At 42.0% G+C, this 27,285-nt stretch overlaps 2 protein-coding genes across 8 annotated transcripts in view; one reads left to right on the top strand and one right to left on the bottom strand.

Moving 5' to 3' along the window:
- PRMT7 (protein arginine methyltransferase 7) overlaps positions 1–7,700 on the bottom strand; it is a 323,317-nt gene extending 315,617 nt beyond the window's left edge. For 2 of the 7 annotated variants that reach the window (XR_003857729.1, XM_029608657.1), the window contains exon 1: positions 7,491–7,632. The gene's annotated coding sequence lies outside the window, so the exon portion shown is untranslated. Of the gene's footprint in view, positions 1–7,460 lie in introns of all 7 variants that reach the window. The other 5 variants (XM_029608658.1, XM_029608659.1, XM_029608662.1 and 2 more) reach the window with 5 other exon arrangements.
- Positions 7,638–27,285, top strand: part of SLC7A6OS (solute carrier family 7 member 6 opposite strand) — a 49,199-nt gene continuing 29,551 nt past the window's right edge. The window contains exons 1-2 of the mRNA XM_029608664.1: positions 7,638–7,895; positions 20,012–20,398. Of these exons, the coding sequence (XP_029464524.1) occupies positions 7,725–7,895; positions 20,012–20,398 (558 nt within the window). The 5' untranslated portion in view covers positions 7,638–7,724. The remainder of the gene's footprint in view (positions 7,896–20,011; positions 20,399–27,285) is intronic.

The raw sequence follows: 27,285 nt of genomic DNA, 5'->3' as shown, positions 1-27,285 counted from the left end.
TTTAAGAGCGCAGTGTTCGAGATGGAGTGAAAACATGTAATGTTCATTTTTACCATGGACCACTTGTGATGTTTATTAATTTGTGGATAAACATTAATACTTTGTATGCAATGAATGGGGTCCCTCTGCACATCCCTAGTGCTTTTGCCATGTTTGTAGGTCATAGGCTGTAGCATGGATTGGTAAAGTTTGAAATAAGTAGCTCAACCTAGGGAGTACATTCATTTTTATTGTTGAGATTCTACCCAGCCAGAGTTCTAACCGTTCCCACTTTTGCAAGTCTTCCCTAATCTTTTCCCATATTGGGTCATAGTTATGGTGAAAAAGATCCCCAATATCTGGGCCAATTTTGACATCTAGGTATTTTATTGTCTTAACTAGCTTAAATGTAAATTTCTATTTCAAAGCTTTTACCTCACTGCTAGTCAAGGTGGTATTCAATAGTTCTGATTTTTCAATATTTAATTGATACCCGGATACACCACTAAATCGCCCAAGAGCATTCACCAGATGCGGTAACAAATATTGCGACTGAATGATAGTAAATAGAACATAGTCTGTGAATAAGGGTACTTTAAATTCATGGGCCCCTACCCTAACCCCTTGTATTTCTGGAGAGTTTCTAATCTTCGTAGCCAGGGGCTCCAAATATAGAGCAAACAAGAGTGGAGAGAGATGGCATCCCTGTCTGGTCCCCCTTTTGATCGGAAAAGATGTCGAATAACCCCCATTGACTTTAATGCATGCACTAGGATTGGAGTATAACTTCATAATCCATGTCAGGAAATTTCCACCCAGGCCCATTTTCCGCAATACTGAGAAGAGATATTCCCAATGGATGAGGTCGAACGCTTTTTCCGCGACAATTGTAAGTAATACCATTGGCTGTTGATTGCGCTGAACATACCATATTAAATCTATCACTCTCCTGACATTGTCCACCGCTAGCCTACCCGGGACAAAACCCATTTGGTCTGAGTGTATTAAGGAGGTGGCTATACTACTCAGATGTGTAGCTAGTATTTTTGCCAGCAGCTTTAGGTCCAGATTGATTAGAGATATGGGTCTATAGGACCCGCACTGCGTGACATCCCTTCCTGGTTTTGCTAAGATGGTAATCCCAGCCCGATTTGCATCAGCTGCGATCTCCCCGTCCGGCAGTAAATTATTGAAAGCCGCTGTCAGTGGACATGAAATAAGTGAGCTCAGGGTCTTATAAAAACTGGCCGTGAACCCATCTATGCCCGGTGATTTCCCCACTTTTAGCCCTTGAATCGCTTTCAATACTTCCTCTTCTGAGATTGGTTTATTTAGATAATGCTGTTGGGCCTGCTCCACACACGGCAACTGAATATTCCCTAGATATGAATCTATGGCTTCCTGAGATATGTCTTTCCTTTGGGAGTATAGTTGGTGGTAAAATTGAATAAACCTCTGACGAATTTTCTCGTTATCAGAAAAAATCTTGCCAGTGTCTGATCTGATTTTTAAAATTTGATTCTGCGTTGCTCGGGCCTTAAGCCTTCTGACTAGCAACCTCCCAGCTTTATTTTCCCCCTCAAAAAATTCCTGTTTAGCTCTGTCCATTTGAAATGCTATTTCTCCAATTGATAGGTCTTTCAACTCCTCCCTCAATCTGTCCAATTGGGTGGCCAGCTCTGGTTCCGCACTTCGTTTGTGTCTTATTTCGAGTTTGCTCAATTGGGACATAATTTCCGTTCGCCTTTTATTTTTAGTTTTCTGAACATAAGAGGCCCATGCTATTAGTTTGCCTCTGGCTACTGCATTAAAGCAATCCCACAGTGTGTTAGCGGATACTTCCCCATTATCATTTCCCTTTAAAAATTTCTCCATCTCTTGACTCAGTACTCTTCAGTATTCGGTATCATTCAATAAGCTATCATTGAGCCGCCAGAATCTTTCTCTGGACTGTATTCCTAATTTCTGTAGTGTTATTGTAATAGCCGCATGATCAGACCACGTAATTGGGGATATCTCTGTGGATTTAATCTTGTTAGTGATATCATTATCTACAAAGAAATAATCAATTCTCGAGTAGGTTTTATGCACTTTTGAACAAAATGTGTAGTTACGCTCGGAAGGATAATATAATTGCCAGGCATCTTTCAGGTTCCAGTCTCTCAGAAAAGTTTTCAAACCCTTCCTATAATGTCTGGAATGACTCCATCCTCCCCCGCTCGAGTCCAAAAAGGGGTACCGAGTGATATTAAACTCCTCCCCTATGATTAAGGAGCCCTCCACCCACTGTTGGAGAGTGGTAGACAGTTGCTCAAAAAATACACCTTGTTCTGTATTAGGAGCGTATATATTTACGATAGTATAAGTTGTATTACCCATTTTAAACTTGACAATGTATCTACCTTCTGTATCTCGCACAATAGAGACAATATCTACTGTCATATTTTTTGAGAAGAGAATACCCACTCCTCCGTATTTGTGGACTACTGTAGCTGTGGCAAAAAATTGCGTAGGGAATTGTGAAAGCAGCAGTCTCTCATAGTTCTTTCTAAGATGGGTCTCTTGGCATAGGAGAATATCTGTTTTTCCCCGGGTGGCATCTTGTAATAATCATTTTCTTTTATAGAAAGAATTAAGCCACTTAAAATTCCAAGACATCATTCTTAATTCACCCATGTTGAGAATTTCTCTCCCCTCCACTGTGATGTCCTGGAATGCTCAGTATATTCATCCAACTTTTCTCCATTCCAAAAAGCTTGGTATAGATCAACCTTCTCCTTCCATCTCGATAGTGTATAATTAGGACTGTAAAGTGACAGTGACCCTACTCCTCAACTTTTTCCCCAAACCCCCCCCCCCCCCCCATCTCCCTTCGTTCCCTCCCATCACTAGTGCTAACGCTCTCGGAGGACTAACGCCACACAGAAACCTTTCTGGAGGCCGCACCCCTCACTGCTCCCCCTCACTGTAACATTTACTATTAACATCCTCAACTCATTCAAATAGCAGATCTTGAATAGAATACCAAAGGTAATTTAACTGCTTTACAAACTCTGAACAACAATGCAGCAGTACTGAGTACTGCACATGTCATATGACTATTAGCTGCTGATTAAAGCTTATCAATATGTCCCACACTGGGTCTTTCTTGATTCACGGCGCAGATTCCCAGGAGGTTAGTTGACCATCCGACTGTCTTCTTAGATGCTTTCCCCCATACTGGACTCTCTTCCATTTCTGTGGTGTCTCCGAGGGGAAGCCCGAAGCTTGCATCTTGTTCGCTTCCTGAGGGTGTTTCAATAGTCCAGCCGCCCGTAGCAGTTTGGAAGCTTCTTCCACGGTTTTAACTCTGGATGAGATGCCCTGGATCGTAAATTGAAGTCCAAAAGGGAATAGCCACTTGTATCGGTAGTTTCCTGCCTGTAGGACCTGTAGAACTTCATGGAATTCATGTCTCTTCTTTATAGTAATTGGAGACAGGTCTTGAAATATTTCCACTTTGGCACCGTGCCACTGATAATCTGGGAGTTTTCTCGCTTGCTGCAGTATTTTTTCTTTATGTTCATAAGTGTGGAAATACACCACAATGTCTCTAGGTGTGTTTCCTCTCATTTTAGTAAGGGCTCTGTGTGCCCTATCCAATTTAATCAAAGGGGGTATTTCTTCAGCATTCTGATTTTTCTGAATAAGAATGCATATGTCCTATATTATTTTAGTGCAGTCCTGATAGCCTTCCCCCTCCGTTATGCCTCTGAAACTTAAATTCCCCCATCTAGAACGATTCTCTAAATCCTCTAACCAGCTTAATTGTTCACCCGCTCCCTGTTTAAGTTATTCCACCTCTTGCGGGAGCTCAGTGATGGTCTCACTCTGCTCTCCTGCCTGAGTCTCTATGGCATCCAAGCAGTCCTCAGCTGCTATCAACTGCAGTTCATTTTTTAATGTTCCCATGCCCTCTTTTAGCTCACCGAACCACTGTTGGAAATTGGCCCGGGGAATTTCCAACTCCTCGGTCTACCGCGGTGCGATGTTATTCACAGCAAAGGGGGGAGAAGCATGCCTCTGCTCTCCCCGATCAGGGTCGGCCATGCTGTCTGGTATCTTATCCGCCGCTGCTACAAACGAGAATTGATGCAGGTCCGCAATTTTCTTTCTCGTCGCCATCGATCGTTCCCCAGGGATGAGGGCAAAGATTTTCGCCGGTATTTCGCTTGTTTTTAAAGAGGATGGAGTGCGATTTACTAGCTGGAGGTATGGAGCTCGGGAACTAAGCCGTCATCAAGTCAGGTGATGTCACTTCCTCCAGCATGGGATTTTCTTGATGTATATTTGGAAATTGCATAAATAATTATAAAAGTTAGTTTTTAATTTTACAAAAAATGCAGAGAAATAATGAATTGCGATTTTGAAAGTTTACTTTAAGAGCATACTGGTATGCAATAAACATACTGTCTGGAACAATTTGCGTAAGTCACACATCTGCTGATTTTCTTTTTTTTTTTTTTTGGGGGGGGGGGGGGGGGGTCGAATACTTTTGTAGGCCACTGTACATGAAATCCATTTTTAGTAAAAGATAATGAAATTATGTGAGATGTTTCACTTTGGTATGGCAGGTCTGCAAACTGTATGTTGTTCTCTCTTTACTGGCTGTAAAAACAATTCTAGAGTAACAGGCTAGCAGAGAGCATATGCAAGCAGATTACTGACTGTTAACCCAGGACAAATAGGGTTTTGCTCTGATGTAATACTTAAATAGATATTACCAGCACAAAATGTGCATTTAAGTATGGGTAAAACTGCACATTCACCTGAAACCACTTTATTGCATCGGCCTGTAGAGAGGTGTGCTGACTTAACTCACGTTGCCTTAGCAATGGAAATTTTTTTTCTGGTCAGAGATAGAATCAGGTTTCTGGCACTAGTGTATTCTATTGGAAGAAAACAGGAGCTCTGGTGCCAGGACTGAAAGGATTTATAGGCAGAAAAAGTGTTTGTCGGTGTAACCTTATAACGAATACAGAATTTTTTATATTCCATTTTCATATAATACCGTCTCTGTGGCACTGTAAGATTCAGATTTTGTAATCTCCAGACTGCAGGCACTTTCAGTTCAATCACTAACCTAGCAACAATAATGAAACAGCAGAACTTTACTAAGAGAATAGCAAAATTCGATTAACTTGCTCATAACACATTACATAAATGTCTCACAGGTTTATGCAATAAAATGTGCTTTTGATGAGCAAAACAATGCTAGAGTGCATGGAAACTATATCCTTTTTGCAAAATTCTTGCACGGCAATCAGTAACAACAATGTCCCAGTTCAGATATTGTTCTGCGTAGCTGATTTGAATTCAGAATGGCAGGAAAAATTATTGCTGCAACTTATGCTGATGAACTGCTCTAGTCCATTTTGCAATAGCTTCCAGCAAAGGATATCATCTACCTCCAAGAAATAGCAGGGCATAGATCCTTAATTGCAAATAATTAAACATTATTCCCTGTGCAGGAAGGAATTTTATCTGCATTAAATCAGGCTGATGCAATACAGTGCGCTCAGACGAGCAGACAGCTTTACAGGCACTTGGATGCACGTTTTGGATGTGCTTCCAAAACCCCTCATATAATAAGGGGGATCAGCATGTCCAAAACAAGTGTCCATACAAGTGCGAAGCTAATAGTGTTCATCACATGTAAATTCATGTTAATGAGGCTATTAGTTATTACCCCTGATGTGCACATTTTTACTCTAAAAAATTAATGCCTTCCCAGAGTAGGCATTAATTCTTAAGAAGCCGCAAAAGTTTACAGAAAAGCAGAAAATATTGCTTTTCTGTAGTTGCTCTGACTTAATATTGTGGTGATATTAAGCTGGAGGAACCTAGGAAAGGAGAAAAGAAAAAAAAAGTTTTAAAGTGTCACCAGCGGTCAGGTTAGGAAAATGGACACTCAATTAACGAGGGTCCATTTTCCTAACCCGTGGCTGTGCACAGGTTAGGAAAACGGATGCTAATAAAACTGAGCGTCCATTTTCCTAACCTGCTGACAGCCACCTCTCTCCTGGGCACTTGATGCCGAGGAGGCACTAAGGATGCAAAATTTTCCCTAGCACTTCCTTTCTACCGTGGCAGCACATTTAAATATTAAATCGGGCACCCAGGAGAAGTGGATTGGCACGTGTAAAGAGAACAGGCAGTCAATCATGAGCACCCATTTAATACACGCCGATATTGCATCGGCCTGCATACGCCTTTAAAAATGTGCACTCAGTTCAGCGCCCTCACATGGAAATCCCATGCAAATGATGACATTTAAGCTCTCCCTCCCAATGCAGAGAGATGCGCTGACTGAGCACATCACATTTTCTTAACACTAGATACTCCACTTCTGACCAGGAGTAAAGTTAAGTTTCTAACTTTGAATTCACCTCCAGGACAATAGCCGGATAAATTAGAAGCACAACCAAAGCTATGGTCCTAGATTCTCCCTCCCGATTCAGCCCCTACCCAAGGGCTGAATATACATTTTCACTAGGTGTACGCATATCGTAACTCCCGATGAATTTTAACTTATTGCATCAGGTGTTAAAAAAATTAACCTGTCCGTTAAAACTGTAAGCTCTTACGTACATGTTATTTCATAAGAACATAAGAAAGTCCCATACTGGGTCAGACCAAGGGTCCATCAAGCCCAGCATCCTGTTTCCAACAGTGGCCAATCCAGGCCATAAGAACCTGGCAAGTACCCAAAAACTAAGTCTATTCCATGTAACCATTGCTAATGGCAGTGGCTATTCTCTAAGTGAACTTAATAGCAGGTAATGGACTTCTCCTCCAAGAACTTATCCAATCCTTTTTTAAACACAGCTATACTAACTGCACGAACCACATTCTCTGGCAACAAATTCCAGAGTTTAATTGTGCGTTGAGTAAAAAAGAACTTTCTCCGATTAGTTTTAAATGTGCCCCATGCTAACTTCATGGAGTGCCCCCTAGTCTTTCTACTATCCAAAAGAGCAAATAATCGATTCACACTTACCCGTTCTAGACCTCTCATGATTTTAAACACCTCTATCATATCCCCCCTCAGTCGTCTCTTCTCCAAGCTTACGTACATGTTATTTCATTCATGGCCGAATGCTTTACATATGCATTTTTATGCACAAACTCTGCTGCTTTAGAACTATTTGCCTACAAAAAAATGTACCCACAATCGCGAGTAAAACTATGCCTCTACTGAGCACTCCTTATTGTACTGAGCCTTTAGACTGTATGACAGGAAAATACCTTTTTTCTACCTGTGTCACCAGGAGTTACAAATGAAAAAATAAAAAAGCATGAACTAAAGCAAAACAAGTAAATAGCACTGCTCAGAGCAGTATAGCTAGTACTCCCGGATGCTAATCTCTGACCAAGTAAAAAGACAAATCCGTCCTGCATATATCACTGCTTCATCTTAGTTAAAAACAAACAAGAAATACCAATTTTAAACCCAAGACGAACTCCTTTACCATCACAGCTTCAGCACTACACCCAACGATGCCACCATGGAAGCAGCCATGTTCCCAGAATGCACCTGCATTACCATGCGTTTCAAACCTCTTTATTCTGAGTGGTCGCTCTTGCTCTTCCTACGCAACGGATGCGTGAACCCTGCGTCGCTGGATGACGTTTCGCTGTCTCGCGGGGGGGTACGGCGGCACGGTCTGGAGTGTGTGGCGTCTGGCAGGGGAGAGAAGTTCGGTATGGAAGTGGCCGCTGTTTTGCGGGTTAAAAGGAAGCGGGCAGCGGATCCGGCCGAAGCATTGGTTCTTACGTGTAAACGCCTTCGCCATGAAACGGAAGCGGAGCCCGTTCAGTTGCTGGGTCCGGTCGAAACAACCACGTTCAAGTTTGCAGGAACAGTCTCCACGCAGGTAATGGCTGCTGCCGTGCTTTTCTTTTTTGAGACCGCAGGGCAGGCTTGTCAGACTTAATGGACGTGCATTGACTCTTAGGTGAAACTGTGCCTTATCTATGTATTTTTCTTTTACATGTGAGGTGTAGAGAGAGATATGTGCATCTTACGGCAGGATACGCTGCTCTTAATATTATTAGCTGCGCATTAGCTATTTAGCTAGCTAATTTTAGTTGATGGCCTTTATAAATGATTGTCAAACCTGAGCATATTCAGATGGGACAGGTCATTTATGTTTGCTGTCATCTGTCTTAGAAATATTAATATATAGGCTGGAATATAATAATTTGAAATGCCTATAAAACGTTTTGCAATATACCTCTAAGTTGTCCATAGAGGAATACAATTTTTTTTAATATATCCAAAGCAGGAAGACTGTAAGGGAGTTGATGGGCCCGTTAGATGATCAAGAGGAATTTGTTGCCAGAGGATGTGGTTAGTGCAGTTAGTGTAGCTGGGTTCAAAAAAGGTTTGGATAAGTTCTTGGAGGAGAAGTCCATTAAAGGCTATTAATCAAGTTTACATAGGGAATAGCCACAGCTATTGCATTAGTAGCATGAGATCTTCTTGGTGTTTGGGTTCTTGTGGCCTGGTTTGGCCTCTGTTGGAAACAGGATGCTGGGCTTGATGGACCCTTGGTCTGATCCAGCATGGCAATTTCTTATGTTCTTATAAGGAGCACTTAGGGAAGATAAGGCTGTTTACCAGAGAGGATGTTGGAGAGATACCGGTTCCGGACATGGTTTTCAAGAATGATGATTTAGATGAACTGACCCAAATCACGATGAACCTGGACTAGTAGACCAGACTAACAAATTGAAGATGAGCAATACATCTGGACCGGATAGTATACATCCCAGGGTTCTGAAAGAACTAAAAAATGATATTTCAGACCTCTTACAAGTAATTGGTAACCTATCATTAAATTCATCCATTATACCTGAAGACTGGAAGGTGACAGGCTCTAGAGGTGATCTGGGAAACTATAGACTAGTGAGTCTGACTTCAGTGCCTGGAAAAATTGTGGAAACTATTATATGATTTTTATGGGACACAGCCAGCAAGGATTTGCCTACGGGAAGTCTTGCCTCACAACGCCACATGTTTTTGAAGGGGTGAATAAACATGTGGATAAAGGTGAACCAGTAGATGTGGTGTATTTGGATTTTCAGAAGGTGTTTGACAAAGTCCCTCATGAGAGGCTTCTAAGAAAACTAAAAAGTCATGGGATAGGAGGCGATGCCCTTTTGTGGTTTGCAAACTGTTTAAAAGACAGGAAACAGAAGTTTAAATGGTCTGTTTTCACAGTGGAGTGCCTCAGGGATCTGTACTTGGACCAGTGTTTTTTAATATATTTATAAATGATCTGGAAAGTACGGTGAGTGAGGTAATCAAATTTGCAGATGACACAAAATTATTCAGAGTAGTTAAATCACAAGCAGATTGTGATAACTGCAGGAAGACCTTGTGAGACTGGAAAATTGGGCATCCAAATGGCAGATGAAATTTAATGTGGAGAAGTGCAAGGTGATGCCTATAAGAAAAAAATAGCACATGCTGTAGCTACACGATGTTAGGTTCCATTTTAGGAGTTACCACCCAGGAAAAAAATCAGGGCGTCATAGTTGATAAGAACATAAGAAATTACATATTACATTAAAATCATCGGCTCAGTGTGCTGCAGTGATAAAAAAGCAAACAATTAGGCCGATACAGTACAGTGCGCTTCGATGGAGCGCACTGTTAACCTGTCCTTGAACGCGCATTTTCCCTTACCCCTTATTCAGTAAGGGGCGGAAAATGCGAGTCCAACCCACCGAACCTAATAGCGCCCTCAACATGCAAATGCATGTTGATGGCCCTATTAGGTATTCGCGCGCGATTCAGAAAGTAAAATGTGCAGCCAAGCCACACATTTTACTTTCAGAAATTTTTCCGGCACTGCTTTTCTGTGCACCCTCCGACTTAATATCATGGCGATATTAAGTCGGAGGTCCCGAAGAGTAAAAAAAAAGTTAAGAAAAAAATAATTGGAAGTCGGCCGGCGGCTGTCGGGTCGAAAACCGGACGCTCAATTTTGCGGCTCGAGAACTGATGCCGGCAAAATTGAGTGTCAGCTGTCAAACCCGCTGACAGCCGCCACTCCTGTCAAAAAGGAGGCGCTAGGGATGCGCTAGTGTCCCTAGCGCCTCCTTTTGCCCGTTTTTACCGCCGGGCCTAATTTACATACTGAATTGCCGAGTGGTTGGTGTGCGCCGGGAGAGTGGGAGTTCGCCCGCTCTCCCGCGGACTTTACTGAATCGGCCTGAAAGTTAGGAATTATAGGAATTAGGGAATGGCAAATAAATAAAATTGCTCAATGGTTAGACCACACCTTGATACAGTGTGTAATTCTGGTCACCGCATCTCAAAAAAGATATACCGTAGTTGCACTAGAGAGAGACCAGAGAAGAGCAACCAAAATGATAAAGGGCATGGAACGGATTCCCTATGAGGAAAGGCTAAAGAGGTTAGGACTGTTCAGCTTGGAGAAGAGACAGCTGAGGGGAGATATGACAGAGGTCTACAAAATCATGAAACAACTTGAATGGGTAAATATGAAATGGTTATTTACCCTTTCGGATAATACAAGGACTAGGAAGCATTCTCTGAAGTTAGCAAGAGGCATATTTAAAACAAATCAGAAAATTTCTTTTTCACTCAATGCACAATTAAGCTCTGGAATTCATTGCCAGAGGACATGGTTAAAGCAGCTAGTGTAGCTGGATTTAAAAAAGGGCTGGATAAGTTCATAGAGGTTAAATCCATAAACTGCTATTATCAATAAGGAATAGTAGCTTGGGATTTATTTAATGTTTGGGTACTTGCCAGGTATTTGTGACTTGGATTGGCCACTGTTGGAGACAGGATACTGAGCTTAGTGGACCCTTGATCTGACCCAGTATGGTATATCTTATAGGGATGTGCATTCATCTAGAACGAAATTGTCTAGTTCGTCCTATTTCGGCCACCCCGAAAAACGAAGGAAATTTCCCCAAATATATTAGAGAGATGTTTCAGATGAACCTTTCGGTTCTGCCTTCGCTATTGGCCCGCTGCTGGAAATTTCCGTTTCCTGCGGTTTGGGCCTTTTTTTTTTTTTTTTTTTTTCCAGCCGCCCCAGGGTTGCTTGCTGAACTTTTATTTATTTATTATTTTTATTTAATTTAATTCTTTTATATACTGACATTCGTTTGGACATCACATCGATCTTCAGGAACTTGTCCAATCCATTTTTAAGCCTATCTATACTATTGACATGATGATAAATTCCACAACTTGATTGTGAGTTGAATGAAAAAAAAAATACTTTCTCCAGTTTGTTTTAATTCTTCTAAGGAACTAGAACTAGTTGTAATGCTGTTTGAAAAGGCAAATAGCTGATCCCTGTTTATTTGTTGCACCCTATTTGTGACTTTACAAATCTGTAAGATATCCTCTCAGTTTTTGCTTCTTCAAGCTGAAGAGCCCTAACTTGTTTAGGTTTTTTTTTTGTTTGTTTTGTTTTTTTAAAGGAACCATTGTATCCTCTTTACCATTTTTGTTGCCTTTTTCTATGCCTTTTCTAATTTTGTTTTCCTTTTCATCCTGCAGACCAATCCACACCTGCGGTATTCCCCTGCTTGCCAGTAGGTGGAAGTAGAGAACTTTTTTCCATGTTCTTATTTTTTGTTTTTTTCCCCTTGGGTCACTCACCCTATATATTCTGGGATAGCTGGGAGGTTCCTCAGTAGTTCTCTGCCTCCAGTTAGGTGGGAGGTATACTGGAATAGCTAGGAACTATAAAAAAAAAAACAAAACAGAAGTAGGAATAGGTCAAGGTAGTTAGATTCCGGGGAGAACCCCTCCTCACCTTTTGAAAAAAAAAAACCAAAAACCCTGGAGTAGTCCTACGCAAGCCATAGTCTGCATAGGGTACTTCCAGGAGGGGGAGGAACACACTCATAGGGAGTGGTTTGGCATCCTAAGCCACAGCGGCGGGGACACAGGCCTCTTCCCCTCCAGCAGCAAGACACTTGGCCAAGAGGGGTCGGAAATGTGCACAACATGGGACAAGAAGGAGGAGCTCCATCGCGGGCTCCTTTTGCCCCCTCTGTGATGGCTATGAATCACCAGACAGCGGCGATCAGGTGAGGAGGGGAGGATTGCGAGCAGATGCACCGCCCACACCAGCTCTCTGAGCAGCCTGATCGGGCAGAGGGCCCATCATAGGGGGGAAGATATAGAGAGAGGCTCAGGCTCACCTCCAAGACCAGAGCCAGCCTACGCTGGAGGTTAATCGAAAGCAACATATTAGCAGGGGTCAGTCTAGTTCCGCCGGACTGGGTGACATTAGTGACAGATGCCAGCAGGTTAGGCTGAGAGGCACATTGAAAAGAACAGGTGGTACAGGATAGATGGTCAGCCAAGGAGAGGGAGGCCTCAACAAACCTGTTGGAGCTGAGAACAGTAAGGTTGGTGCACAAATATCTAAGCCCCAGGGTCAGAGCGAAGCTGGTAAGAGTCCTTTCTGACAGCATCACAGCAGTGTCCTATATAATCAGGAAAGGAGGGATGCGAAGTTGGCAGTTAGAGGAAGAAGCGGAACAACTAATGAGCTGGGCAGAAAAGAACCTGACGGGGTTAAGAGCCAGTTACATAGCAGGGAAGGAGAACACATAGGCAGACTAACTCAGCAGGCATGCGCTAGACCATGGAGAATGGGAATTGTTGGAGGAAGCATTTTTGAGAGTAGTAGAGAGGTGGGGAAGGCCAGAATGGGATTTGATGGCAACACGAAGGAATGCCAAGGTAGAAAAACGTTTCAGCAGGCACCAGGAACAAGGTTCAAAAGGAGTAGATGCCCTAGTCCAGCCGTGGCCGGTGGACCAGCTGCTGTTCGTATTTCCGCCATGGCTCTTAATAGAGTACTGAGGAAAGCAGCAGATAACGGGGGCTGGATCATACTGGTGGTCCCAGACTGGCTCAGAATGTCAAGGTATGCGGACTTAGTGAGGCTAAGCAGGAATGCACCTCTTAAGGCTAGGGAAAGCTGAGAACCTGCTCAGGCAGGGCCCAGTCAAGTGGGGAAAGTCAGGTTATTATTATCTTGAAAGGGACAGGTTAGAGAAAAAAAGGCTATTCAAGGGCAGTGGTAGCCACCTTGTTAAGGTCTAGGAGCCACTCTACCTTCTGGGTGTATGGTAGGGTCTGGAAGATTTCTGAGGAGTGGTGCAAGGGAAGAAAAGTCTCCCCAGAAACAGCAAAACTCTAGGGAAACCTTGCAGTTCCTGCAGGATGGCCTAGAGCATGGGTTTGCCCTAAACTCTCTCAAAGTGTAGGTGGCAGCATTAGCCTGTTTTAGGGGCCAGCTGCAAGGAAGCTCCCTGGGGGCTCACATTGACATAGCCCTTTTCTCGAGGGCAGTAAAACGCATACGGCCTCTGAGGCACCAGGTAATACCCATGTGGGACCTTGACCAAGGCACCCTTTAAACCACTTACAGGAGCAACATTAAAGAACTTCACTTTAAAGGCAGTCTTTTTCTAGTGGTTATATGCTTGGCCCAAAGGGTCTCAGAGATCCAGGCGTTGTCCTGTAGGGAGCCCTACCTGTCAATTCACAAGGACAGGGTAGTTATTCGTCCTGTTTCATCCTTCTTACCTAAGGTGCTGTCAGAGTTTCACGCACATCAGGAGATTGTTTTACCAATTCTGAGGAGGACGGGGAAGGGACAGGCACGGGACAGCCGTCACCTGCTAGACATCTGGAGGATGCTGCTACATTATTTAAAAGTCACCAATGAATTTAGGAGGTCAGGCAGATTGTTTGTCCTATTGGAAGGCCAGAGATGGGACCAGGCAGCTTCTAAGCCCTCAATTGCACGCTGGATTAGGGAAGTGATGGTGGTGGCGTATATTGCGCAGGGGAAGCAGGCCCCAAGGGCCTTATGCACCCACTCTACTAGAGCTCAAGAATCTCATGGGGAGAGAGTAGGGCTGCAGTGTCTCAGGATATTTGTATGGCAGCCACATGGTCCTCCTGGGGTACGTTCACAAACCATTACAGGTTAGACTTGCAGGTAGAAGAGGATCTGAAGTTTAGCAAAGTAGTGTTGGGGGGCCCCTAAGCCCTCAACCCCCCCGAAACAGTTACTGTTCGGGTACATCCAGCAGGTGTGGACTGGTCTGTAGGACGAAAAGGAAGGTGAAATTTATACTTTACTTTCCTTTAGTCCTAATAGACCAGTCCAGGTACCTTTCCGAAAGAAAAAAAAAGAAAAATGCAGGACATTAACCTAATAGGCTAGAGCAAGAGGCTACTGAGGAACTTCCCGGCTATCCCAAAATGTAAAGGATGAGTAACATAAGCAAAAAAAACAAACAAGAATGTGGAAAAAAAATTCTCTGCCTCCACCTACTGGCAAGAAGGGGAATCTTGCAGGTGTGGACTAGTTTGCTAGGACTAAAAGAGAGGAAATTATCTGGTAAGTATAAATTTCACCATATCTTAATTGAGATGGATCAAGCAGAATTACACAAATATTCAAGGTGCGTGCAGTTGCACCAGACATTTATACAGAAGTGTTCGATGTTTTCCATTCATTTCCAAATAATTCTTAGCATTCTCGTTGCTTTTTTGAGTGCCACCTTGCACTGACCTGAGGATTTCAATGTACTGTCCACAGTGACTTCAAGATCCTTTTTCCTAGGCAGCCACTTCTAATGCAGAACCCATCATTCCATTTCATCCTGCTATACCTGTCAAATAAGTCTTTACAGGTGGGTTATGTCCCTCTACCAGCAGATGGAGGCAGAGCACAAAAACCTTTTCAGTGACATCATCACCACTATGTAGATTGGTGCAGCACAGAGGAACACTGCCTCCAGCAGATGGTAGGACTTACTGGTGGTGCAACAGGATTTCTGACTCAGCTTAGGGCCAGGCCCCTGGTTCTGCTAGGAGAGCTAACCCAGTGCTGAGGTTCACAGTCCCAGAGGGGGCTTGTTGCAACCTGTGGAGGGGGAGGGGGGGGGGGAGCATTCTCTCTTTAAAAAAAAAAAAAAAAAAGAAGACAGCCAGTTTCTTCTTTGCTGCAGTGTTCTGGAGACAAGTCTTCAACCCTTCTGCCTCCCCACCCCCTCTCCCCCCAGCATTTATTCTGCCAGCCTGTTGCTTTAAGTATTTGAAGCAAAGGAAGGAGCCAAGAAAGACAGGCAGTGCTTGGGGAGCCATTCTGGAGATAGCCTTCATCACAAGGCCCTAGCTGTAGGATATGTTTGCTGTAATGGGAAGGGGAGTGGCGGCTTTATATTGGCTTACCACTTTGCAGCATCGGGAGCTTTCTGGGCCTGCATGGAAAAATCGGAGCACAGCCACCACTGTGTAGCTTGTGGTTCCATGTGTTCGGCTGCTGAGGTTTCAGGGCCACTGTGGGCATCTTGTGTCTGTATGGGGGAAGTAGTCGGGGAGTGCACTCAGTCTCCAGTAGCTCTCCGTCCCTTCCCCATCAGTTGTGAAGTCGTCCTCAGAGCCTGAGCAACCTTTAGGAGAGGCTCCTGACGTGCCATTTTTGGCAGGAGCGCCAGTCATTTTGAGTTCATTTCCTCCAGACATTTCAGACTTTCAGGCCTGGCTGAATTCGGAGGGAGTTTATGAGGAATCGCCAGTTTTGGCCTTGGTTAAAATACCTCAGTCTGGATGCTGAATTGTAGGTTGGGGACTGTCCTGATTTTTCCCCTGAATTTTTTCATTTCCTGCATTAGGCCTTCTGTTCTATACAGAGGTCTGATGGTAAGAGCCACATACATTTTATGTGTTGCCTAATGCCAAAGCTCTAGGCAATTTACAATGAAAAATCACAAGATAAAACAAAATTGTAAAACACATTAAAATCATAACAATAAAAAGCAAAAAAGATGTCCTAACATAAACAAAAATCAAACTGAAATGCATAAATTGAACTTATATAACTAGAGGTGACATAGCAGACTACCCAGCAGATGAATAAAAGTTACCCAAAAACCAACTTAGATAAATGTCTTCAAGAGTGATTTAAATTGTTTTGGACAAGTCACCAACCTCATATCAAAAGGTAAGTTGTTCCAGAATTTGTCAGTCAGGGCCCCCATTTTCTCAGAAGAAGCCAAGAGGAGCTATTGACTCTCCTACCCCAGTGGCAGAGCATCAGGGGGACTCGGTCAGTTGTGTTTGCTGGAGGAGGATGAAGTGTCCTCTGATAGGGAGGAGGATTTGGTGATTCGCAATTTTTGCAAGGAGGAAATTGCAGCTCTTATAGAATGTAGTTTTGTGCCTCTGTATTGCAGATCTAGTTGTTGAAGAGACACCAGTCTAGGACCCTGTCATTAAGGTAGTCCATAAGTCCACTAGGGCCTTTCCACTCCACTTTGAGGTTGAGAAGATGGTATTAGCTGAATGGGAGGCTGCTGAAAAGGGTCTTGGCAGTGAAGGCCCTGCTGTCTGCAGAGACAGTCCAATGTCTTTTTCAGATGCCTCAAGTTGATATCTGGGTCACAGCAATCACTATTTATTTATTTATTGGCTTTTCTATACCGATATTCAAGGGTACATCATATCGGTTTACATAGAACTGAAGAGAAAATACAATATAACAGGGGTTGGGGAAAGGGGAGCAGCAAGGAATCAAAATGCACTGTGGGGAAGGGTGAAAAAAGGACAGGAAGAACTAACAAATGAACAGAACGTTGAGGTGAAAGAGCAAAGGTAGCTGAACTAGTAATGCGCGTAATATACAAATTTACAATAAAGGTAATAAGCACTGCTATATACAAGGTAGCACTATGTACAAACTAGCAGAGGAAACAATAATAACATGAGGGGGGATGAAGGCAGACGTGAATTATATCAAGTTAAACAAATGAAACAAAGTAACACATGGCCAAGGCAAACGGGCAGGGAGGGCAAAGGGTGTCAAAGAGAAGGCACACTACAATTCCTGTTGAGGGTAACAATTCTCGTAAGATCCCCAGGATAGGAGGATTGAACTGCTGAAACATCAGTTTAGTTTAGCACCTCTGGCAGTCTAGATTTCAGTTTGTGGTCTGAGTTCTCATGTTAGATCAGCAGCTTCCGGAGAGTGAAGAACCAGCTTATATGGAATCCGGTGCAGCCTTTTTGGCAGATGCCATGTAATTCTCGGGTATCTTCTAGGTTGGTAGCATCCAGGAGACTTCTTTGGCTTCGTAACTGGTCTCCAGACTCCTGGTCGAAGTCTCGACTGGGCAAGCTCCTTTTTGAGGAAGATCTGTATCAGCTAGTGAAGAATTTGGGGGATCTTAAAACCTCAGAGTCCTGGAGGATAAGCCGCAGTCTTTCTTCCATTCTAATCAGGGCTGATGTTAGCTTCAAGATAGTAGTCTCTATAGGCTGGGAAGGCTTATCCTCTTACTTCTTTCGAGACTCACAGGGTTCAAAAGGAATGGGTCAGTCCTTTTTCAATTTGAAACAGCTGAGATCAGATTCAGCTTCCTTCTTGGGAGCCACTTACTGGTCTTACCTGTGGGTGGTTGCTTGCAGAAGCTTTATCAGGAATGGACCCAGGTAACCTTGGATCATTGGGTATTGGATGTGGTCTGTCTGGGTTATGCCCTCGAGCTTCGTGTTTCCATTCCCAATGCCTTTATGGTCTCTCCCTGCGCTTCGGTTGTCAAGCGGAAAGTGGTGCACAGTATTCTAGTGCAGCTTCAGCTCTTTATGGCAGTCACTCAACGTGTCAGCTCTGGAGCTCTTTAAATGTTATTTGGTGGGAGGTGTCCTTAGCACCTATGGAATCCATCCTTCATATAGCAAATTAATATTTCCCAATGCCGAACTTGAGGTCTTTAATTAAAGGTCAGATATCTTACGTACAATAGGTACGCAAGAAGGTATTCTAGGTTTTAATCAAGTTCTGGAATCTGGGTAAGAAATTATTTTGGAGGGAGTGGGTTCAGAGACTTGATTGTATAAAGGACTGGTCTTCTGTTGCAAAAGAAACATATATTCTCCCTGATGTTTTACAACAAGCTTGAGTGGCATGAAAAACATGTCATCTTTGTCATCAGAGCATTTTGTCACGCGCTCCATTTTCATTAAGAGAACCGTGTAAACATTGCGTGAAGTTCAAGGAGCATTATTTATTTATTTTTTTACTTCTGTCATTTGGTGGATTTTCTGTAGGCTGCAGCTCCAAATGTGATTGAAAGCCTTTCAAGAGATGTCTCCTGTATCTATATTTTTTATATTATCTTACTATAGTTTCAACATTTTAATGTTTGGAAATACCAGAGTGTGCATGTTCAACTCTATAACCCTGTCAGAGTCCACCTGAGCACCATAGCAGCATATCATATGCAAGACAATGGACACTCAATCTCCCTTCACCCTCTGGTATTGAAATTCATGAAGGGACTTATACGAATGTATCTACCAGCCACAAAGCCCCCAGTTCCTTGGGCCATCAATGTGGTCCTTATTGCTCTTATGAAACCCCCCTTTTGAGCAGCTCGAGTCTGCCTCTTTCAAATATGTGACTTGGAAATTACTCTTCCTGATCGCAGTCCCTTGAGCACGCTGCGTGTGTGAACTTCAGGCACTCAAAAGCTTCTCACCCTATCTACTGTTCCTCCACAACAAAGTTGTGTTATAAATGTATCCTAAGTTTCTCCAGAAGGTGGTTTCTGCTTTCCATTTGAATCAGTCTATTACACTTTCCACCTTCTACTCCAAGCCTCATGCTCATGAGGACAAAAAGCTTCTGCATACGCTTGATTGCATGTGAGCCATAGCATACTATAAACGTCATATGCAAGCACACAGAAAGGCTACTGAACTGTTCATTTCCTACAACCCAAACAGACTTGGGAGGATTGTATCCAAAAGCACTCTATCAAATTGGATCACCTCTGTATTCAACACTGCTACATGGCAACTGCCCTTGTTCTGCCAGGGCTGGTCAGAACTCACCAGGTGCATGCACCTGAGCGGGGTGACCATCGAGAATATCTGCTAAGCTGCCATCTGGTCATCTGTGCCAATCTTCATCTCCCACAGCTGTCTGGATTTCCTGGCTTCCCTGGACAGTGCAGTGGGACATGCTGTCTTATGGCACACAGAGTCCACAATGGAGTCCAGGTTGCAAAAACATTTTTAAAAATTGAACTAACGTTTGGTAGTATGAGTTACTCCACCCCTCAGCTATGGGACTCCCCACAGATCATGGCTAATTCAGCCACGCTTATCGACCGAAAAAAAGCAAGTTTGCTTACTATAAATGGTGTTTTCCATAGATAGCAGAATTAATTAGCCATGAGATGCCCACCCTCCTCCCTGGAGAGCAGATTCTTAATTCATCATGTTACTTTGGAATGGACTGCGAAGCTACGCTAGCCATACCTGTGCGGGACCTCCCACGCATGCCCAGTAGAGCTGAAAGCTCTATTAGCTTGGTGAGACTGCTCCATCCAGTGCCGCCAGGTGGCACACTCCCCCAGATCAAGGCTAATTCATCTTGCTATCTATGGAAAACATCATTTACTGTTAGCAAACTTGCTTTTCTCTTATCCAAAGCAATTGTTCTTATTGGATCACATAATAAAACATACATAAGCAGTGACTTCATAAAAACAAAAATAATAATACAACAGTTTAAATCGAATTTCAACCCCAGCAACCTTTTAGAATAATTTCTGGAAAGGCAAGGCAATTGGAATAATATTGGCTATAAAGTGGGGCAGTCCTACTGTTTTGATGTTTAGTTTCACGGTAAGTACTGAACAGTTCAGGAATCATGATTAACAAAATTACTTTTTCTTGCCATATCCATTTGACAGTTACACAAATGTTATTTTTGTTTGTTTATTTATTTATTTATTTGTTTATATACAGCTTAATCAAAAACGTATCTTTTTAATCAAAAACATATTTTATCTTTCTATTGTTAGCCTTGTGCTGCTCGATTAAATTAGTGCTCATGTGACTGATTTTTGTTTTTTCACTCCTTTTTTTTTTTTTTTCCCCCACCCACTTATCAACTAGAGTGAACCATTTCAGAAGTATATACAAGACGCCATTTGTCGAGACAAAGTAGCCCAGACCCTGCGTCCATCTTTAGGAAGCAACCAAAGAATACGGAAGAATCTCAGAGTCTCAAAGCACACTATTCGCCATGAAAATCGTTACCACCTGATAACCAGCCGTCGATCAAGCTATGCGGATGGGGATGCGGCAGAACTTTCTACAAGTGAAGTAGATTCAACAGGAAGTACTAAGTCAGACTCTACCATTAAAAAAGAAGCCTTAGAAATAGAAGGCATTGGTTCTGCTGAGGGAAATTTAGAAAACTCAGAAGCATTCCAGCTGTTTGATATAATACATGAAGAAGCAGACACCAGTCTCAGTGGCTCTGCAGAAAACTCTTCTGGCGTAAGTACTAACCGATTTATAGCTGTGTGCAAAAGTTGAGGCACCCTGGTTAAATTGTATGTGTGTTTCATTGAATCTCAGAAACTGACACAACTTGTATATGGTACAAAGTTACTTGTCTCGCTGCAAATTTGAATGCCTAATTACTATTTGCAGGTTTTTGTTTTTTTTCAGATTGAAAATAATAAAATGGTGAATTCAAAAGATGCCTCAGGCAGCTCCTGTGTGAGCGAAACTCGGCCAGAGTCGGGCAAGTTCTAATAAAGAGTCCCTTGTTACACCGATCTTTTTTTATTTCTTCGCTACTCAGCAATATTGGATCGGCTTCCGCTTTGTTTTTTGGGTCCATCCCTTTTACTTCAAAAGATGGTGTGTACTCTTTCACTCAGTATTTTGTTAATGTCTCCTTGGGCAGAAATAACAGCTTCCAAGCAGGGCCGGTGGAAGCACTAGGCGACCACCTAAGTCGCCACCGATCAGGGAGGAGGGAGGGGCGGCATCGGCATGCTCTCTCCTTCCTGCCCACGTAGCTGTAAGAGAAAACACCACGGCGCGTTCCCGTGCGCAGGCTGGAAGAAGGAAAGCGCGTTCTCGCCGCAGGAAGAAGCGGTACTGGCCCAGGCCACGCTGCAAGGAAGAGCAGCAGCAGTCGAGCAGAATGGGCCCCGTCCACTCAAGAAGCCGTAACAGCCCCAGTCCCTGCTCAGCTGTAGGAAGCCCTGCAGGAGGCAGAGAAGCGATGGCCCCGCAGGCCTGAAGAAAGAGGAAGAGCACCGTGGGCTGTAGGGGCTGAAGGACGAGGCGGTTACTTTTGGCCTTGTGCTGCCAGGGTTGGAGCAGTAAGGGGAGAGAACATGTTCGTGAGTGTGTGCATGTATGAGAGAGCAGGCATGTGTGGGTATGAGAGAGAGGATAAAGTCTTATGAGCAACAACTCTTTTCCTCTTCCCCCGCTAATCCACAACAATCTCAGGGCATCTGGAATTCAAAAGACCCCAGGTATAGACGGCAGGGGATTTTGTTATTGGGAGCTGTCTGTGTCTGTTTTTTAAATAATTTATTGGTATTTGGAAAATTTGTATAACTTTTAATTTATTGCATGTTCTATTTGTCAGCTGTTATGAAATATTTATTCTTTTTATTGGTATGGTTTTACTCTATAGAAAATTTATATTTATCGATTTTTGTTTGTTTAATGAAGAATATTTCTGGTTTTTCATTGTTGCACTGCGTAAAGATTCTGGCTTGTGGTTTCTGGTTCAGTTTTTGTCAACACGTATCTGTTTACAGTTTATGGTGTCTTTATTCATTTGGTGAGGATCTGGTCTGTGTTCTGCATGTATGACTAAAGTGAGGTATTTTGCTAGCTTGTAGTTTCTTGGTAGGGATCTATAGAAACCTGGCTTGTTCTAGTTTCCTAATAGGAGGTGTATTGGTGTTTTAGGGCCTAGTGCAATATTTGTAGTGTTGCTTTTTTATAAGTAGTTATTACTGTTTGAGTGCTGGGAGGTTTACAATAATTATAATACAGTTTATTCATGACTTTGAGGGCCAAGCCCATTCCAAAAAAACATTACAACAGACCTAATATAAATTCCAAATGTCTTTTTTACTTTTTTTGCAGGTTTTTCTGGTTGGCACCACAGCAGTACATGTAAATATAATATACATGTTATAAGTGATTATTTTTATCTCCTGAAGACTGTACTTTGAATGCCTTTTTATGTTAAATTATTATACATGCATAATTTTATTTGTGTAGGGAGGGTGTGACCCCAGGTGGGGAGGCAGCAGGCTGTAAGTTTCGCCTAGGGCGCCTAATAAACCTGCACTGGCTCTGTTTCCAAGTACTTCCTGTAGCCAGTTATATGAGTATTTCCATTCTTGTTTTTGGGTATTGTTTTTTCTTGCTTTTATAACTCAGAAACATTCTTAGATCTCCTTGCATTCACTGCATGTTTTGAGATCTCCTCAGATTTTCAATAATCAAGAATGGGGACTGTGAAGGCCATTTTACATTCCCAGCGCCAGGCACCCTCAGGGAAAGGAAAGGAAGGTAAAAGAAAAAAACTCTGAAAAAAGAAGGCAAGTGACTTTTAAAAATCCCGCCCCCTGAAGTCATCGCCTCAAGCCGCGGACCGTTCAAATCGGTCGCGACCACCAAGCATCATGCGTCGCGTGCCAAAGGGGCATTCCCCTTTGTGCACCCCTTAGTGCAAACCTTAGTGCTAACAATATTGAGCACTAATAATCTTAAACTTTCCACCTAAACCAGCCAAGATATGGAAAACCCCCAACCACCCAACGACAACAAGAAACACAGAAATAATTTGAAATTAGAAATTAACCAAAACAACATAAGCATGAAACCAAAAAACCACAATTACCAACACTCTATTTTATCTCATAATAAAACTAAAACATACAGCAGCTACTTAGCACTATCATTCATGCTTTTTAATGCACAATCCATAATAAAAAAAATTCCCATTATCAATGACTTTCTTCAAGATGACAAATCAGACTTCATGGCAATCACGGAAACATGGATAAAAAACACAGACTCAGTACTAATCAATCAAATCAACAACCCTTTCTACAAAACCTTTTCAATTCACAGACCAAAAAAGAAAGGTGGAGGCCTAATGCTAATCATCAAAAAAAAATCTACAGATGAAATTACTCCCAACCATCAACTACACACCTCTTGAAATTGCTCTATTTGACTCACCAAAACTACAAATCTGCCTGATATACTGCCCCCCAATACTCTGAATCAAAATTGCTCACCACTTATTGAATTCTTCTTGACAAAAATATCCATCAACAAACCCATAATCATCTTAGGTGACTTCAACATATACATAGATACCATCCCTCACTCCCCTACATGTTCCTCAATAATTGACGCACTCTCATCAATAGGCCTTAGCCAAATTATCAATGGACCAACGCACAAAGCAGGTCACATCTTGATCTTGACTTCATAAATACTAACATATGGAATATCCACCAAACAAAGATCACCAAGATACCCTGGTCTGACCACTCTATAATCCATGCAAACCTATACTCAAACCATAAATTTACTACAATAACAAACCCACCTAAATCCTTCTCATATAGACCACCCTTTCACAGTGAAACACTTACAAACAGATCTAACAAACATAGACCTTTCAAATGCTGAGAAAGCAACTTCTTCTTGGATCTCTATCACTAAAACAGTAGCTGATAAGATAAACCCCATGATAAAGAAAACAATAAAAAATCCAAAACATCAAAACCAATGGTACAATGAAAACATCAGATCAGCCAAACGTGCACTCAGAAAAAAAGGAGGAAAAATGGAGGAAAAATAAATCAACTACTCTACTTAATGCATACAAAACACAACTAGCTGACTACAAAAAACTCAACAAAACAAAAAAGGACTTCTACTCAAATAAAATAAACAAATACCGACATAACCCAAAGATGCTTTTCACAAATATAAAAAGTGTAACTAAATCATTCAATGATGACCAGTTATCTTCAATATCTAAGATCACAAGTAATGAACTCGCAGAATTCTTTGATGAAAAAATCAAAAACCTAATTAATAACAACAATAACTCTCAAGACTAGAAAATACAAAATTCTCAAACATTAAGTTGGCCCTACTTTGAAACTGCATCATCTCTCAAAATCCAAACAATCATCAAAAAAGTGAACCCAGCTAAACGCCCCATTGACTCTATTCCCATAACGACAATAAAAAATATCATACCTTCAATAACTAAAATTTTAACTGAAATCGTAAACCTATCCCTCACCGAAGGAACATATCCAGAATGCCTAAAATCAGCAATTATCAAACCCAGTCTGAAAAAGAACAACCTTGATCCAGAAAATCCTCTGAACTACCAACAAATATCAAACCTACCCTTCATAGCCAAAATCATTGAAAAAATCGTCCACTCCCGTGTCAGCGACCACCTTGAAGAAAACAATATACTACTTCCCACACAATTTGGATTCAGAAAACAACTAAACACCGAAACTTTTACTATCATTGAATGACACCGTACTCAAAGGTTTTGAAAATGGCCACAGCTACCTTCTGGTACTACTCGATCTATCAGCAGCCTTTGACACTGTAAACCACTCTATTATGATCGAACGTCTATCAGAAATTGGTGCAAAAGGAAAAAACTCTACAATGGTTTACTTCATATCTATCACAAAGAACATACCAAGTATGGTTAAATGACACACTTTCAAAAAAAGTAAATCTAAACACTGGAGTCTGTCGTCCCCCCCCCCCCCCCCCCCCCCCAAGGTTCTGCACTATCAGCTACACTCTTCAACATTTCTCTCCTTCCCATTTGCCACCTCCTATCAAAACTGAACTTAACCCACTTCATTTATGCAGACAACATTCAAATATTAATCCCAATAATCAACTCCTTAGAAGAAACCTACAAAAAAATAACCACATACCTAAACAAAATAAAGCAACTACTAAACTTATACTAAACTTTGACAAGACTGAAATAATCTTACTGGACAGAGAGAACAACTTTCCTCAACCTCCACCACTCAACTTAATAAATCAAAAAGTGACTATCACTCCAACCAATCATGCACGTAACCTCGAAGTCATAATTGACAAAGAACTCTCCTTCAAAAATCACAGCTAAAATCAAAGATGGTTATCACAAACTACTAACATTTCATCATTTAAAAACTTTCCTATCCCCCAATGATTTCAGATCAGTCCTTCAACTTCTCATATTCTCCAACCTGGACTACTGTAATTCTTTACTATTCAACCTACCTTTCAATACCATCCGCCCACTACAGATCCTACAAAAACCAACTGCAAAAATACTCACAGGATCAAAAAAACAGGATCACATCACTCCTACCCTAATATCTCTACCCTGGCTCCCAAATAAACTTCGAATTGAATACAAAATCCTATCCGTACTTCATAAAATATTATATGAAAAACAAACAAACTGGCTTACTCCATCCTTTAAATTTCACGATCCAAAGAAAAACCTCAGATCAGCAAATAAAGGACTATTAAACATCCCATCGTCTCGATCCAAACAACTCACCTCAACTCAAAAGAGAGCAATTTCACTTGGAAGCCCCAAACTCTGGAACACCCTGCCAATAGATCTCAGAACACAAGAAAAAAACTTTCAAAAAAGATCTAAAAACATGGATGTTTACTAAAGCTTACCAACTCGCCCAATGAATCAAAACTTTGCCACCATCATATAACACTAAGAAGACTTATGGACCCAACAAACTATTTATTTCATTTTATTATTTCTCAGTTATGTTATATTTGGTTTAATATCCGAACCTAATACACAAATGATATATTCTATGTTAACCATATAAACCATTTTTTGAAACACTCTTAAACATTATAACTTTGTAAACCGTTGTGATGGCAAAACCGAATAACGGTATATGAAACTCATTAAATAAACAAATAAATTTCAAAACCTTCATTATGGTTGAGGTATGTTTCAAGTCGTTGTCTTGCTGAAATATCCATACTCTCTTCAGCTGCAGTTTTCTTACTGACTGTAGGACATTAACTTCTAGGATATGTTGATATTTAGTTGAATCCATATTTCCTTCCACTTGCACAATATTTGCTGTGCCACTGGCCGAGGACATATTGCAAATGACACAAAAATAGGGTAGTTTAATAGGCATATTGTGAGGAAATACAGAAAGATCTTGCAAGTCTGGAGAACTGGCATCTAAATGATAGATGAAATTTAATATGGACAAGTGTAAATCCAATGCGCAAAGGGAGAAAAATAACCCTAATCTGAGAAATCCAACGATGCCAGAGGATGTGGTGAAATCTATTAGTGTAGCTGCATTTAAAAATGGTTTGGAAAAGTCCATAAACACTTAAGGTAGAGTTGCAGATATCCACTGCTTATTCTTGGGGATAAGTAGCTTGGAATTTATCTACCCCTTGGGATCCTGGCAAGTACTTAAGAACTGTATTGGCCACTGTTGAAAACAGGATACTAGGTTTGGACCCTTGGTCTGACCCAATATGGCAAATCTTATAGATTTTACATTAGGAGTAATCACCCAGGGAGGAGGGCAGAATCAAGATGGCGGCTAGATGAGAGGGCATGCCAGTGTGTTTTGTTTTGTTTCCCCTCCCCCATCATGGTCAAAAGTAAAGGGAAAATTTGTGAGGTTACCCCAATAAAAGCCTTACTTGACAAGCAAAGTTAATGGGTTCTTTGTACAGACAGCAGGTGTGAGTGCATCTGGTGGAGAGTCCTTGGATGCAGAAGGGAAAGAACGAGTATCCTTGCTGTCTGACATGGAGACATTGCTAAGTCCAGGTATGTCAGCAACACCTCTCTCTCCAACCCACAGTGCTGACGGCGAGACTGCTTCATCACTCCAAGAGATGCCGAAAGATGTGGCTATGTTTCCCTGGCTAAGGGTTTGGAAGACCTGACGAGAGGGGAGAGTACATCGCAGAAGCCAGCACAGGATAGCTCGGCGATACAGTTTATGGTGAGAAGTATAGCTGGAGTAGGTCATCCTGAAGAAGAAACTGTGCCAGAAACATTAACTGGTATTATCATTAGACCTCCCCTGGTTAAGCCTCCCATAAAGATCTGGTATTTTTAGTGACTAACTATGGATGTTCTTAAGAGAATAAGCTCCAATGAGGTGGACCTTGTTTTCCAGTTGGAGAAAGTGGGACAGTTAGAGCAACAAGTAACTCATATATCTGCTTCTCAAGAGTGAGTTGTTGCAAGATAACCTGGTGTTATCTCAGAAGTCGAAGAATTGAGATATTTGTTTCCAGGCACCTGAACATTCATGCTCTAAATTTAATTTTCC

The sequence above is a fragment of the Rhinatrema bivittatum genome, chromosome 7, assembly GCF_901001135.1.
Source record: "Rhinatrema bivittatum chromosome 7, aRhiBiv1.1, whole genome shotgun sequence".
NCBI lineage: Eukaryota > Metazoa > Chordata > Amphibia > Gymnophiona > Rhinatrematidae > Rhinatrema > Rhinatrema bivittatum.
This window is presented reverse-complemented; position numbering and strand designations above follow the sequence as displayed.